This window comes from Aegilops tauschii, chromosome 1 (genome assembly GCF_002575655.3).
Source record: "Aegilops tauschii subsp. strangulata cultivar AL8/78 chromosome 1, Aet v6.0, whole genome shotgun sequence".
Taxonomy (NCBI): domain Eukaryota; kingdom Viridiplantae; phylum Streptophyta; class Magnoliopsida; order Poales; family Poaceae; genus Aegilops; species Aegilops tauschii.
The window spans coordinates 273,495,812-273,510,906 of record NC_053035.3 but is presented as its reverse complement, the minus strand read 5'-3'; the positions used below and the strand labels follow the sequence as shown (position 1 = coordinate 273,510,906).

Here is a 15,095-nt window from a genome sequence, read left to right as displayed (position 1 = left end):
TAAACTTGCCCATTTCTAGCTGGATGTTTGCAACCATCTAAACCTAAATATCTCGTCTTCACTAGCCAATTTAATCGTCAGATGGTTTTAAACAAGTAAAAGTACTACACACTCAATGGTTGATCGGTTGGTCATAACTCTTCTAATATCAACCGCAACAACCAAACAAGCTTTTTCGGTATGAACTAGTCAAGAAAATGTTTTCAAATCAAAATGAAGACGATTTTTTTGACATTATATGATTGTCTATATTGTTAAGGAAAAATAGTTGTAAAGTTCACATTATCACCTTGTCCAACACTCGTGGTCATAGAGTCAATTTAAGTTAACAGAAATACCACATTCTTTTGTAATTTCAGATATACATTTTGATGAACACTATTGTGAGCCTTAAAATATCGTGATTTTCCAAGACTTTTTGTGAATGTTGGCTTTTCGCCCCCCTCATGACCAAATCTTGGCTCCGCCCCTGATCACAGACTAACATAGTAGAATATTGATGACCCTTGCAAAGCATGGATAATTACGTAGTGACATGGAAGAAACAAAAATGACGAAAATGTGTGCACTGATGGTGCGATCAGGAGCAAAACATACATGGTGGAGAAGGGTGTCAACCCATGCTATACATATCGGCCGTCCCATGCGCTAGCGTTGGGCGAAGGCTTTCTTTAATTTCCATTTTTCTTCTGGGGTCTCTTCACTGCGGGTACCTCATTTTTCCTAGGGTGCTTTCCGTGTGTTGACTCGAACATCACTGCCCTGCGCACAATGTCAATTGCCTAAACAACTACCACCATCACATCTGCTTCCTTGCACGCAACACATACACATGCTCCTCCATGCATGGACCACGTGCACAGTCTCCACCTGATCCATCATCCATCCATTCTCCAAATCCTGCAACTTATCGGCCTACCACGCCACCACAAGCCTTGCACACATATGGCAATTTAATTATGGTTGATCTCCTTGCACGGTCAGTTCACCGTCTCTTTCCACCGGCGACTAAAAAGTCCGGCGACAACTTCCGCAGTTACGCTGCCACCTAAATCCAGGAAGAATTTGACTCCCGTTGGAGCTTTATACTGACGCTGTAACGCATATTCAGGTATACGCACAGGTGCAGGATATACGACACGACACGGGGCTCTGGATTCCGGCGCCTGCTCACCTACGCGATCTGCCCGTCTCAGCTTTCCTCCCGGCGCAGCTGACCTACACGACCAGATCCCGGGAGGGCTCGGCATCCCGTTGCCGTACTAGCTGGTACTCTGCCCGCCCTCGATTCAGTTTACTTGTGAACTGGAGTATACTCTTTATTTTCAGTAGTTTCAGTCCCAAGACTCTTTTATCTTTTTGTGAGCTAAAAAATGTACTGCTCCTACGGGAAAATATCTGATGCACCGGAGCTTGTGGTGCTACCGGTGCACCGAGCTCATATTGTGCTTTTAAAATGTTTAAAAAATTCTGAAAAAAATTTAGCACACTCACACAACATCAATGTAGCTTGTCACAAAATTTCAAGTCAAAATTCAAAACATAACTCAAAAAACAAAAATGACAAATTCAAAACAGAATAGTACGTAACATAAGTTGGGCTTTAGATTTGGCTCATTATCACACTGAAGTCTAATTTGTCATTTTTGTATCTCAAAAAACATTTCAAAGTTTTATACGAAATTTTGTGAAATCATACATTGATGTTGTGTCAATGTGCTAGATTTTTTTTTCAGAATTATAAAAACATTCTATGGCACCCGGTGCACCGGTAGCACCACAAATTCACAAGTGCGGGTGCACCAGATACATTCCCCTGCTCCTACGTATTAGCCGACCAGCTAATGGCTCTCTGAAGAGGAGTTTGTACGAGTTGCTGGATAATGCAGGGGCGAGTTAATTGTACAGAAGTACCATAATTGGGGCATTGGAAGCAGATTGGTATCAAGTTTAGTAATTTTTACGTGTCAGTACCAAATCTGGGGCTAGCCGTTACAAAAGGGTCTAAATCGCGTATAAACCCGTATTGACGGTGTATCTGACCGGTGGGGCCCGCCTGTCGGGTGCCGATGTGGCATTTTCTTTTGCATAAACACCCCCCTCCCCCCGCGCGCAGAAAACCAGCCGATCCAACCGTCACCGGCGAGCAGCAGCAGCCACGAGGACCCCTCGCGCCTCCTCCCGAGCTCCCCAGCTCGCTCACCAGCGCACCGCCGCCTCCTCGTGCCCGGGCTCCTCCTCCCAACCGCCTCCGCCCGAGGGTCTCGCCGACCCCGCCCCCAGCCGTCGCCGGCGAGCAGCAGCAGCCACGAGGACCCCTCGTGCCTCCTCCCGAGCTCACCAGCACGCCGCCGCCTCCTCGTGCCCGGGCTCCTCCTCCCAGCCGCCTCCGCTCGAGCGTCTTGTCGACCCGCCCCACGCGCCTCGCCAGAGCAGCCATCGCCGGCGACCAGGTCCCCTCGCGGCCTCCCTGTTTCCTCCCTCTCTGTTGTATGAACAGAGACCAGCGCCGCCCCTCCTGCCCTCCGCCGCGCGAGTCGCCATCCAGATCCGTCGGTTCCCGCGCCCTTCGCCGCTCCCTGTCGCCAGAGTTGCGCCAAGTCCCGCTGCCTCCCCTGCTTCGGCTGCAAGCACGCGAGGCGAGGTGGAGGCCGGGGCGGGGCGGCGGTTACGGGAGGCGAAGGAGCTCGGGCTCGAGGGGCTCCTCCCCTGGATCTAGATCGGGCGCCGTCGTGCGTGGAGACGATGACAGTAGCGCCGGCGAAGCAAGGGGCTTTCTGCAAAAAACATGCCACGTCGGCATCCGACAGGCGGGCCCCGCTGGTCAGATACCCCGTCAATACGTGTTTATACGCGGTTTAGACCTTTTTGTAACGGCTAGCCCCAGACTTGGTACTGACACGTAAAAATTATCAAACTTGGTAGCAATCTGTTTTCATTGCCTCAATTGTGGTACTTATGTACAATTAACTCTGCAGGGCGTTGACTAGTGCTACACCGCTACGAGGAATATGTCGGCTACGCGGCGTGCGGTTGTCTGTGGTCCTTTCCCGGCTCGAGTACATACACTATAAACCCTGTACAAATGTAAACGGTGCAAACGCAAGTGCTGCTTTAATTGGACGTGCGTACAGTACTAATTATCCGCGATCACGTGCCTGTGCTGCGTGTTAATGGAATGTGCTTGTAAATTTACAAGGCACCCCGGCTTCAGCAGTAATCGCGAACTGCATAGGAGCGTCCTGATTTGCACCTTGTGACTATGGATTGCTCGGAGCGTAATCAATGGCGATGCAAGCAATGACAGAGGAAAAAGATAAAATTCATTTATGTGTCTGCTTTCGCCATCTCGCTCGCCTCCGTTTTACAGCTGAAAAAAAATAACTATACTAGTAGTATAAAAGGCTCTCATTTCCTCTCACCATCAACTATTATTCTCACAACGACCAGTGGCGCTGTACATACGGAGTTTTCCCTACGGATACTGTACATACGTGGAGTCGTATCCCGGTATGGTCCATGGCTTGAAAAAGTGCGGATGTCCTGCAAATTTTCTTGGGTTGCCCGGTCGAATTTGAAAGCCCAGCCTGCGCGGTACCAGTTGGCTGGCCGGTGTCAGTGGTGTTAGCCCTGATGGGTTCACCAACCGCCAACCCCTGCGCTTTAATGCGCGCATCAATTCACTCGTCACTCTCCCTCACGCGCCCCGCAGCCGCAGCTCAGCCGCCTCCCCCACTGCTCGCTTACTGCTCCTAGAAGAAAGCTTTTACCACCACCGCCCTCTGCTCAATTGCCCATTGCTCTCTCTCCTAGCCCTGCTGCTAGCTCCTAGCTCCATCTTGGCGCCGGCAAAGAGAGACATACTCAGATGGCGGCGGCGCGGTCGGCATTGGCGTCTGCCGGCCGTGCGGCGAACGAGGCCGTCAGCTTCGTGGTGTTCATGCTGCTGGACGCGCTGGAGCTGCTGCTCTGCCTCGTCTACAAGGTCGCCGACTACGTGGCCGAGGGCGCGTGGCGGCCGTGCTACTGCTCGTCGTCGGCCGTGGCCGCGCCGGGGAAGATCGTCGTGGCGGAGCGTGGCGGGTCCAAGGTGGTCAGCATGCTGTCCTCCACCAAGCTGCTCCTGGAGGACATCTCCGACACGCTGTACACGCGGCCCTCCCTGCTCGCCAGCGCCGCCGGGTCGTCCCCGCCGACCTTCTCCCGGCGCCGGGAGAAGGCGAGGCCGTCGGCGTCGGCCACCACGCTCACCGTGCACTCCGCCATCGTGCAGATCCTGCGTGGCAAGGCCGCTGGCGCCGGGGACGACGAGCACAAGCCGTACCCTTCGCCGCGTTGGTCCGACTGCCACTGCGCCAACTGCAACCCTGCCGACGCCGACCGCCTCTTCGTCCACGTCGAGGGACCCCACGGTACGTGCCACCCATACATGCATCGATCGATCATATCCCAAGCTCCATTAATACGGCGGCAAGATTTGCCTCCCTCACCGTCACCCACACCGCTTATGCTCACACGCCTATGGTGTCACTCATGTCCATTAAAGATGGCGGTGCCACGGAGGAGGACGTGCTGTTCATCCACGGGTTCATATCGTCGTCCGGGTTCTGGACGGAGACGGTGCTGCCGCACGTGAGCCGGGAGGCGCGGGCGCGGCGGCGGCTGTTCGCGGTGGACCTCCTCGGGTTCGGGCGCAGCCCCAAGCCGGCGGACTCGCTGTACACGCTCCGGGAGCACGTGGAGATGATCGAGCGCTCCGTCATCGAGCGGTACAAGGTCGGGGCGTTCCACATCGTCGCGCACTCGCTCGGCTCCATCCTCGCGCTCGCGCTCGCCGTCAAGTACCCCGCCGCCGTCAAGTCCATCACCCTCGTCGCGCCGGTACGCAACGTCCCTCTCAGCGCGCTCCCTGGCCGTCGCGTACGTGACGTTTCTGCATGGAGTCGCCGCTAACATCTTGGCTTGGCTTGGCTTGACTTGCAGCCGTACTTCCCGGTGCCCAAGGGGGAGATGGGGACGCAGTACGTGCTGCGGGCGGTGGCGCCCCGGCGGGTGTGGCCGGCGATAGCGTTCGGCGCGTCCGTGGCGTGCTGGTACGAGCACCTCGGCCGCACCGTCAGCATCGTGCTCTGCAAGCACCACCGCCTCTGGGAGCTCGCCTTCCGCGTCTTCACCTTATACAGGTAAAAAGTCATTTCTTCCCGATCGGGGTGGTGAGAATTAGCTCAACGACATTTCGTCTCCCTCCCATTGGGATTGGGTGGTTGCGTTGACCAATGGAATTTAAGCAAGCTCGTCGAGGAATCCGCCATCAATGGGAGCTAGCTCCCGATCGAGGCGATGCAGAGTTGGACGCGAGTGGGAGCATTTATGGGTGCCGGCTGTCGGGTCCGCCGGCTGCATCGTCGCTGCATCCTGATGTGACTGGCCGATGGGCGATGAGATGAGAGTTAATAGGGGACATATGAACTGAGCTTGACCCAGGTCAAATGCTAGTGGTTGCACTTGGTGTGACGACATGCGAGGCCATCTACTGTTTCAATGCTGACTGCGCATAGATGGACCACCTGCAGACCCGACTGTTTGGTCAATTTTTTAGTCATGGCCAAAATAATTGCTCTTGCTTGGATTGCAATATTTAGGCCTGCCCAAATGCTTCAACCAACTCTAGTGACATTTTTTCCTGCCCAACGTTGCGAAAACATGGGCAACCAAAACCTTAGCCCCCCTTTTCCTTTTTGCCTGGCCAAATTTTGATAGGATTGGTTTGGGCTCAAACCATTGCCTTTGCTACAAAGTGGGCGGTGGGAGATGCTAGCAACAATGGAAAGCCTTGTGAGACAAGGAAGGCGGCTTCTCGCAGGTGGTTGTCTAGAGGAGGTGGTGTGTTGGTAATGCTAAGAAATTGAGCACTTTCTCTAGATGGGAATATAAATCATGCATGGATTCTAGGTTGTCAATTTAATGTGCAAAACATATGTAATATGCCACAAAAAGATATATAGACATGTTTCGCTAATTAGATTGAAGACCTAAAATTACGTGTTCAAATTATATTCCCGTCTGGAGGGAGTAAGGCAATAGCGGAGCAGAGACCTCCAATGAGATTGAGCATAGTGCAGTGCAATAAGCGGTTGGGGCGGGAGGGGTGACTAGCGAGTGTGGATTGAAGTCAGTGGATAGATAGCTAAAAGGTTACATATTTCTCATGTTTCGCTAATTAGATTGAAGAGCTACAATTACGTGTTCAAATTATATTCCCGTCTGGAGGGAGCAAGGCAATAGCGGAGCAGAGATCTCCAACGAGATTGAGCGTAGTGCAGTGCAATAAGGGGTTGGGGCGAGAGGGGTGACTAGCGAGTGTGGATTGAAGTCAGTGGATAGATAGCTATATACATATTTCCCATGGCTAAATATTTATGAGTTTTGCAACCAAGATTTATTTTGAAAATCTCATTTGACGAGACCAGAACATGAAAGAGATCTTAATTTATGTGTTGGTATTGATTGTGTGCTTCCTAGTCATGCAGAGACCGGGTGTGTATTCATTATGTTTCGTTTTCACTTTACATTTTGAGATAATAAAAGAATCATTTATCGGGGAAATGAAAGAAATGAAAAACAAGAAAGAAAGCAGTTATAGACCTGATAAGCACGACCTGGTCTGATGACTATTTTTAGCCTACTCGTGTTTTAGCCTACTCGTGTCTCAATTTTCTCGTCACAAAATATTAATAGAGTTATGTGCATGTTTTGGCAAACAACTACTATCATCACGCTCACGCTTCAACTTGGTGCAGGGTGAGGACTTACCTGATGGACGGCTTCTTCTGCCACACCCACATCGCCTCGTGGCACACCCTCCACAACATCATCTGCGGCAGCGCCGGCAAGATCGACAAGTGCCTCGAGGCCGTCCGGGACCAGCTCACCTGCGGGGTCACCATCTACCACGGCGGCGACGACGAGCTCCTCCCCGTGGGCTGCAGCTACGCGGTGCAGTCCAAGATCCCGCGCGCCACCGTCAAGGTGATCGACGGCAAGGACCACGTCACCATCGTCGTCCAGCGCCAGAAGGAGCTCGCCAGGGAGCTGGAGGAGATCTGGGACACGAAACGGTGAGCCTGAGGCCATGGACCGGTGCAATGCATAGGGTAAAAGAACGGGAGCGGGGTTTTGGAGTGGCACCTCGGGTTAGCAGAATGTATGTGTCTTCGATCGAAGAAGAACGAGGGCTGCAGGTCTGCGGCGAGCAACAACATTTCTGGATGCGGCAAGAGGCACAAGTGCCAGGCAAGGTCTCGAGAGTAAAATATGAAGAAGATTACCTTGATTAGCTTTTCTTTTCCTTCTCAAGCTTTCATATTGAAGGCTGGGAACAATTATTTGGCTGCTCGTGTGTATAATTGTGATAAGTGCATGATTAATCTCATTTCGGTTGTAACCCAGTGGACACAGTCACACAGCGCCACATGATCAGTTCGTGGACAGAGTCACACACAGTCGTCACGGCATAAAACCATAACCAGTGCACGTCCATATATGGTCAAAGACTTGTATGGGCCCACACATCGTCACGGCATAAACCATAACCAGCGCCTGCATTTTCTGTAAAACACAGTACAATCGAAGTCGTTTACATACACAATTATACAATGCCTGTCTTTCTAGTACCTATCGTTCAACTGTTTTATCAATTCTCCGATGCAATAAAGGATTTATCCTGAGCTAGCTGGATTATGCATTTGACTGAAGAGCAGAGCGAAACAAACCTTCGAGCACTGGTAGACTTACCCACTAAATCACTAATGTTTTTCTGTGTTTATGTACCAACATGTAGTAAACAACTTCTTAAAAAACAAGAGATTTTTTGGTATAGATGGACACGGTGCAGTTACCATATCACAAGATTTCAAGTTCACATTCTATATCGAATGAAAAGTTTAGTTGCAATAATCTTAACGTATCTAATCCATAACCAAGTTGCATGATTTGTTCGTTTTCATTTCTCGAGCATGGTTGATTATTTATTTATTTTACTCAAAGGTAGGTGCTCCACCCAGTTCATTAAGTTAGGGAAAGTAAAAGGAGATACAAGGGAACATTTACAAGAAAAGAAAGGAGAAAATACAGCATCGTCATCGACCTGAACGAACCACTACCTCCACTACCTCCAACCATGTCTTTTACCCAGATTGACTGTGAGTGAGATCTTCCGAAATGTCTCAATCCAAGGAAGAAAACAACACCTGTGGATGTTGTCGTCATCGGCATCGACCCCCAGTAACGACATAGTTTTCGCCCCAACCCACGCACGACGACCCAACCAAACCATGGAATGACCTCACATGCCAATATCCTCCACCGCCGCTCCCACTCTGAAACAAGATGACTCAATGTTGAGGAAATTCTCTTCGACAATGCCTCTAAGGAAGAGAATGCGTCCACAAGCACCATCATTGCTGGTAGTGATGCCCGCCGAGTCTAGGTCAGCCTCTGAAGCCTTATACCTCCCCACCTCTACGAACCCCGAAGAGGGAGTCCAAGCGATGCAAACCTAAGAGACTGACCCGCAACTCTGTTAGCACCTGCAAATGGCGAACCAACCAACTCGATCTGAAGGACACTGCTCCAACTACATCACCATGGAGGTCTGCCATTGTCAATATCGGCACCACCCCACCACCGTAGCCAGGATGCCGGCCAGCTATCGCCACAATGCCGGGGCCACGGGATGCCCATGATGGTTATAGGAAGCGCCCACTATCGAGCCACACCTCACATACTCACAATGTAATGCCCGGATAATTAGCCTATAGTAAACCTCTATTAAAGATGCCACGTCACCACGGTTACTGTTGATAAACTCGCGTTAGTTCAAAACGATTCAAATTCAAATTTAAAATATAGGCAAACATTAAATGTTTTCAAACATAAAAAACTAAAATGTTCTTATTGTGGCAAATAATTCATAGGATATATTGGTGGAGAGACCAAACTTTGATAAAATGTTTTAGGGCTCTAAAGTAATTAAAACAGCAGCAAAAAAATTAAATTAATGCCTTTAATAAAGTTATAATAATATAACTAATTTAATAATGTGCCAAAATAATTGTGGCAGTGGACTAATTAGTAATACTAATTTAGGTGCTCATTTGGCATCTTATAAAACTAAAATAAAAGGAAGTTTAGATGAAAACAGTAAAGAAATAAAATAATAAAAATAAGAAAACAGAAAAGTCTTTAAAAAAGGAAGAAAAGTGAGAGAGGCCCCCTGCCGCTCCTGGGCCACGGCCCACCGAACCGGCCCAGCCGACGCTCCCTTATCCCCTCACCCCGACAGAAACCCTAGCCCAACCACTCCCCACTCGCTTCCCCCCACTTCTCTCTCCCTCGCGCCCCCTGGATCTGGGCGTCCTCGACGCCGTCGCCCCTCGTTGGCGCTCGCCTCCCGTCTCCTCCCACACGACGCCCGCCCCCCCCCCCCCTCGACCCGTACTGGATCGGGGGCTCGACCCCGCGGTGCCCCGAGCCCCGACGACGCGCTGTCGCCGCTCGCCGTCACCATGACGCATCGCCAGCGCCGCCCTGCCCGTCGCTCGCCGTCATCCGCCTCCTCCTCGCGCCCACTGCCATCCCCCTGCATCGGAAGGTGAGGCCGCGGCCTCCCCCTTCTCTCCCCTGCTCGCGGTTCCTCGCGCTCCGGCCGCGCCCTGACCGCTCTGCTCCGTGCCACCGTCGTCGCGCCCGTGGACGCGCTCACCGCGCCACGCCTGCGTCCTGCTCGTCCCGGCACGCCCGCGCCGTTTCGCCGCTGCCGCTCCTGCCCGCTAGTGCTGCTGCTCGTCGTGCCCCGCGCACCGACAACACCGCATGCCCGCCGTTCGCTCGCCGTCGCCGCCAACCGCGGTCCCGGCCGGTCGGCGCCCCGATCCGGCGCCCCGGGGCTCTGCCCACCGCGCTAGGGTCAGCCTCGACGGGCGCCCACGCCCGTTACCACGCGCCCGCCCCGGTCGGCCTCCTAGGCCAGTGCCGGGTGGGGCCCGATGCCCCTGGGCCACTGACGTAGGGGCCCCACACCCCTAAAACGAAAATAAAAAAGGAAATGAAAATGTAATTAATAAAATTATTAATTATTTATTTAATTAATTAAGTTAATTAATCATGTTTAAATTAATCTAATTAATTAGTTAATTTAATTAAACAGTAATTAATTAGCTAAACCCTAATTAAACTAAGCAGTGTATGACATGCGGGACCCACACGTAGTTGACCTAGTCAACTGCACAGTTGACTACTGACGTCAGCATGATGTCATGCTGACGTCATCTTTTACTATTCTGGATAATGTTGATTTAAAATGATTAAATAAATTCTAAACATAATTAAAACTTTAGAAAATCATATAAAATAAACCGTAGCTCAGATGAATATACTTTCTACATGAAAGTTGCTCAGGACGACGAGACGAATCCGGATACGCAGCCCGTTCGTCCGCCACACATCCCTAGCATAGCAGACACGCAACTTTCCCCCTCCGGTTCATCTGTCCGAAAACGCGGAACACCGGGGATACTTTCCCGGATGTTTTCCCCCTTCGCCGGTATCACTTACTACCGCGTTAGGGCTTACCTAGCACCGCGTATTGCCTCGTTATGTTTTGTGATGCCTTGGTTGCTCCGTATTTACTGTTTCTTCCCCCCTCTTCTTCTCCGGTAGACCCCGAGACCGGCGCTGAGGCCACCGAGTACGACTACGTCACTGACGACCCTTCTCCCTGTACAACAGAGCTTCCAGGCAAGCCCCCCCTTGATCACCAGATATCGCCTATTCTTCTCTATACTGCTTGCATTAGAGTAGTGTAGCATGTTACTGCTTTCCGTTAATCCTATCCTGATGCATAGCCTGTCCTTGCTACTACTGTTGTTACCTTTACCTGCAATCCTACATGCTTAGTATAGGATGCTAGTTTTCCATCAGTGGCCCTACATTCTTGTCCGTCTGCTGTGCTATACTATCGGGCCGTGATCACTTGGGCGGTGATCACGGGTATATACTTATATAATCTATACATGACACCTGTGGTGACTAAAGTCGGGTCGGCTCGTAGGAGTACCCGCAAGTGGATCTTTGTGGCGGAGCGACAGGGCAGGTTGAGACCACCTAGGCGAGAGGTGGGCCTAGCCCTGGACGGCGTCCACGGTTACTTCAAAATAACACGCTTAACGAGTTCTTGGTATTTGATCTGAGTCTGGCCATTTGGTCTATACGCACTAACCAACTACGCGGGAACAGTTATGGGCACTCGACGTCGCGGTATCAGCCGAAGCCTTCGTGACATCAGCGACTGAGTGGCGCGCACCGGATTGGACTGGAACGCCACTAGGCTAGGTCTGCTTCCGGCCGCGTTCGCAACGTGCAGGTGTGCAATGGGCGATGGGCCCAGACCCCTGCGCCATAGGATTTAGACCGGCGTGCTGACCTCTCTGTTGTGCCTAGGTGGGGCTGTGACGTGTTGATCTTACGAGGCCGGGCATGACCCATAAAAGTGTGTCCGGCCAAATGGGATCGAGCGTGTTGGGTTATGTGGTGCACCCCTGCAGGGAAGTTTATCTATTCGAATAGCCGTGTCCCTCGGTAAAAGGACGACCCGGAGTTGTACCTTGACCTTATGACAACTAGAACCGGATACTTAATAAAACACACCCTTCCAAGTGCCAGATACAACCCGGTGATCGCTCTCTAACAGGGCGACGAGGAGGGGATCGCCGGGTAGGATTATGCTATGCGATGCTACTTGGAGGACTTCAATCTACTCTCTTCTACATGCTGCAAGATGGAGGCTGCCAGAAGCGTTGTCTTCGACAGGACTAGCTATCCCCCTCTTATCCTGGCATTCTGCAGTTCAGTCCACTTATATGGTCCTTTACACATATATCCATGCATATGTAGTGTAGCTCCTTGCTTGCGAGTACTTTGGATGAGTACTCACAGTTGCTTTCCTTCCTCTTTTCCCCTTTCCTTTCTACCTGATTGTCGCAACCAGAGGCTGGAGTCCAGGAGCCAGACGCCACCGTCGACGATGACTCCTACGACATTGGAGGTGCCTACTACTACCTGCAACCCGCTGACGACGACCAGGAGTAGTTAGGAGGATCCCAGGTAGGAGGCCTGCGCCTCTTTCGATCTGTATCCCAGTTTGTGCTAGCCTTCTTAAGGCAAACTTGTTTAACTTATGTCTGTACTCAGATATTGTTGCTTCCGCTGACTCGTCTATGATCGAGCACTTGTATTCGAGCCCTCGAGGCCCCTGGCTTGTATTATGATGCTTGTATGACTTATTTATGTTGTAGAGTTGTGTTGTGATATCCTCCCGTGAGTCCCTGATCTTGATTGTACATGTTTGCGTGCATGATTAGTGTACGGTCAAATCGGGGGCGTCATAAGTTGGTATCAGAGCCGACTGCCTGTAGGAATCCCCCTTTCCAACTCCTTGGCCGAAGTTGAGTCTAGCCAATGAAAACTGTTTTACTAACATGGCTGTGTGGCTTACGGGCCCACGTCGCCATTGGGTGGCAGTAGGATCTTTTATTCCTCAACCTATACTCTGGGACTCTGACATCTCTTCTATTCGGGTTAAATGAATTTTGCTAAATCTAACATTAGGATCTCGTTATCACTTTCATCCGGAGAGCCCCTTATTACAGATGATCGTCTGCTGCACCAGAAGGATCCGAAGATACTCTCCGATGTTCTCTTGAGACTTTATGGTGTCGCTTTTGCAATTCCCTTCCATCGATAAACCCCTGTGGATAACCACGTATACTCGCCATTCATACAATGCTTCCCAGTTGATCTTGTTATTACAAGATACCCCGAAATTCTCTTTGCTGCTCCGAGAATCCTTTGAGCTTACTGCCTTGCTGTTCTTTGCCACATGAATACCACTATGGATAATTTCTAGCACTCACCGGATATTTGCTCATCCCCAGTTGATTCATGTATTTCACAAAAGTCTTCAAAATACTATTTGAACTTCTGAAATCCTGAGTAGCCTATTGCTCTTGAAATTCTTACTTGCTTGCATTATGGTTAATCCCATAAGTCTATAATCTTATTGGCATCGCTTGTCATTATCATTTTGAGTCTGTTGATTCAATTTGTTGCGAATGCTCGCAATCCTCAATCAGATCCTAGTATTCATCCTTCCGGCTCAGACGTCATTTTAAACGTGAGCTGGATCTCGACCAATCAAATTTGCCATCGATTGTACCTGTAAGTTTACTCAACTTATCCATCCTCAATCAGAGCGTTTGCTTCTGATCCCTTGAATTTGAAATGATAATTCCTTTGCATTGAGCTTTGAGTTAGTCAGTTGTTTCTATAATCTGATTTCAGGTCCGGACCCCCGCCGCGGCTTGCGTCGTGGACCAACAAGGGTCTAGACTGGGGATCATCCGACGAGGTGTTGAAGCTGCAAAAGCGCATCAAAAGTATCATAGAGAAGGACACCAGCCTCACTGACGTGATCTAGGTGATGCTCATCCGCTGAACCCTTCCCTGCCAACGCTGGCCTCTCCGCATGTGGGAGTTCAATCCGGATGGGCCGCGGACCGTGCATCGATTCTTCGGCACGTCGCACGAAGCAATCTGGAAGCTGCTCTTCAAGACTCAAAAAATTCGTGGCCACAGACGTCCGAGGACATTGGCCTCAACTGCAATCATCCAGCTTCCCCGGTAAGTGCTAAATTTCCGAACGTAACTTAGTTCATCAATCAAAAGAGGGGGTGGGGCACTGAGAATTCCATCCCCTACACAGGGCTGGACCAAGAAGGCGGAGTGGATCAGGTGTCCGGCCCCACTCCCCGAAAACCCAGCTGATCCTCTGTTAATCAGGATGTTGGTCCCGGCGCCCTATCAGGCACCGGAGAAATAGGCCAAGAAGAAGAGCAAGGAGGCCAAAGGTGGCCTCTGCCGTAAAGGTACTTCAGACGCAGTGTCCGGAGAGACCGAAACTCACTCCTCCCACGAGGAAGATGAAGACGAAGAGGAGGAGGAGGAGGCTGAAAGCAATTCTCCCCCTAAGGGGAGGAGGAAGAAAAGGGCGACCTCTGTAGATCCAAAGGCGGAGGCGCCCAAGAGGGGGAAAATATCCCTCCCGGATGGCTCAGATTGGGATGCTGAAGCCATCCCCGAGTGGCGCCCCAGGCCGAAGCCCCTTGCCGCATCGTAAGTACATGAGGGTGCCTTTCATATGCCCAATCTTTATGATTGTAATTTTAACACATTGTATGGTGCAGTTTGGCCCGCGATCTCCCCCAACAATCATCGGAGGGGAATTCTTTGGATCCGAAGATGATGGAGAGCGAGTCACCTCCGCGAGCCACCCTGCCTATCACCACGGACTACACAGAAGTGTTGTCCCGAGGAGCCTCTCTGGGCCACGGAGCGGCACGGGAGGCCGCCAAAACGGCGCCAGAGGGTAACGCCTTGGCCGCCGAAAAAACGGGGGGGGGGGGGCAATCCCCATGGAGACTGTCGGCGGGGGCCTTGACCAGTCCGGCCCCCAGCTGAACACTATTCCGGAAACCCAAGTGGCTCCGGAATCGAATAAGTGACCCCCTTCAAGGGAGTGGGAGTGCCAACTCCAGCGGCAACCTCCACTAATTCGGAGGCGCCGAACACACTGATGGAGGCACTCCAACGTGCTTCCGTCGTGAAGGAGCACCGCACCCTGACGGGTGTGGTGGTTGAAAAGGTTCAGTCCGCCAAGAGCGGGCTGAACGAGGCCTTCACTAGCCTGCCAACAGGCTTCGAGGTATGCGATGTAATATTCCTGACCGCTTTTCATATGAAAAATATGCCTGTATATAGATAGTAGCCCCTGAGACTCTGTTCGTCTTTTGAAAAATGGCGACAGAGGATCAATAATATCCGCAGGAGATAATGTACTTTTATATGTTGAGAAGCAGGCTTCACTGTTAGCGGCAACCGCCCAGGCCGCCGAAGTATCCGAGCTTAAGCGTAAGCTGGGGCTGGCCGATGAGGATCTCGTCCGCATCAACAAGAGATTTGATGAAGCGCAAGGTATGTTT

At 51.2% G+C, this 15,095-nt stretch overlaps 1 protein-coding gene across 1 annotated transcript; it reads left to right on the top strand.

The window, feature by feature from the left end:
• The first annotated feature begins 3,610 nt into the window (after positions 1-3,610).
• Positions 3,611-7,444, top strand: LOC109783430 (probable lysophospholipase BODYGUARD 3). Its single transcript, XM_020342036.4, has 4 exons — positions 3,611-4,412; positions 4,547-4,881; positions 4,984-5,183; positions 6,801-7,444. The coding sequence occupies exons 1-4, from the start codon at positions 3,869-3,871 to the stop codon at positions 7,120-7,122; spliced, it is 1,401 nt and encodes a 466-aa protein (XP_020197625.1). The 5' UTR covers positions 3,611-3,868; the 3' UTR covers positions 7,123-7,444.
• Positions 7,445-15,095: the final 7,651 nt, after the last annotated feature.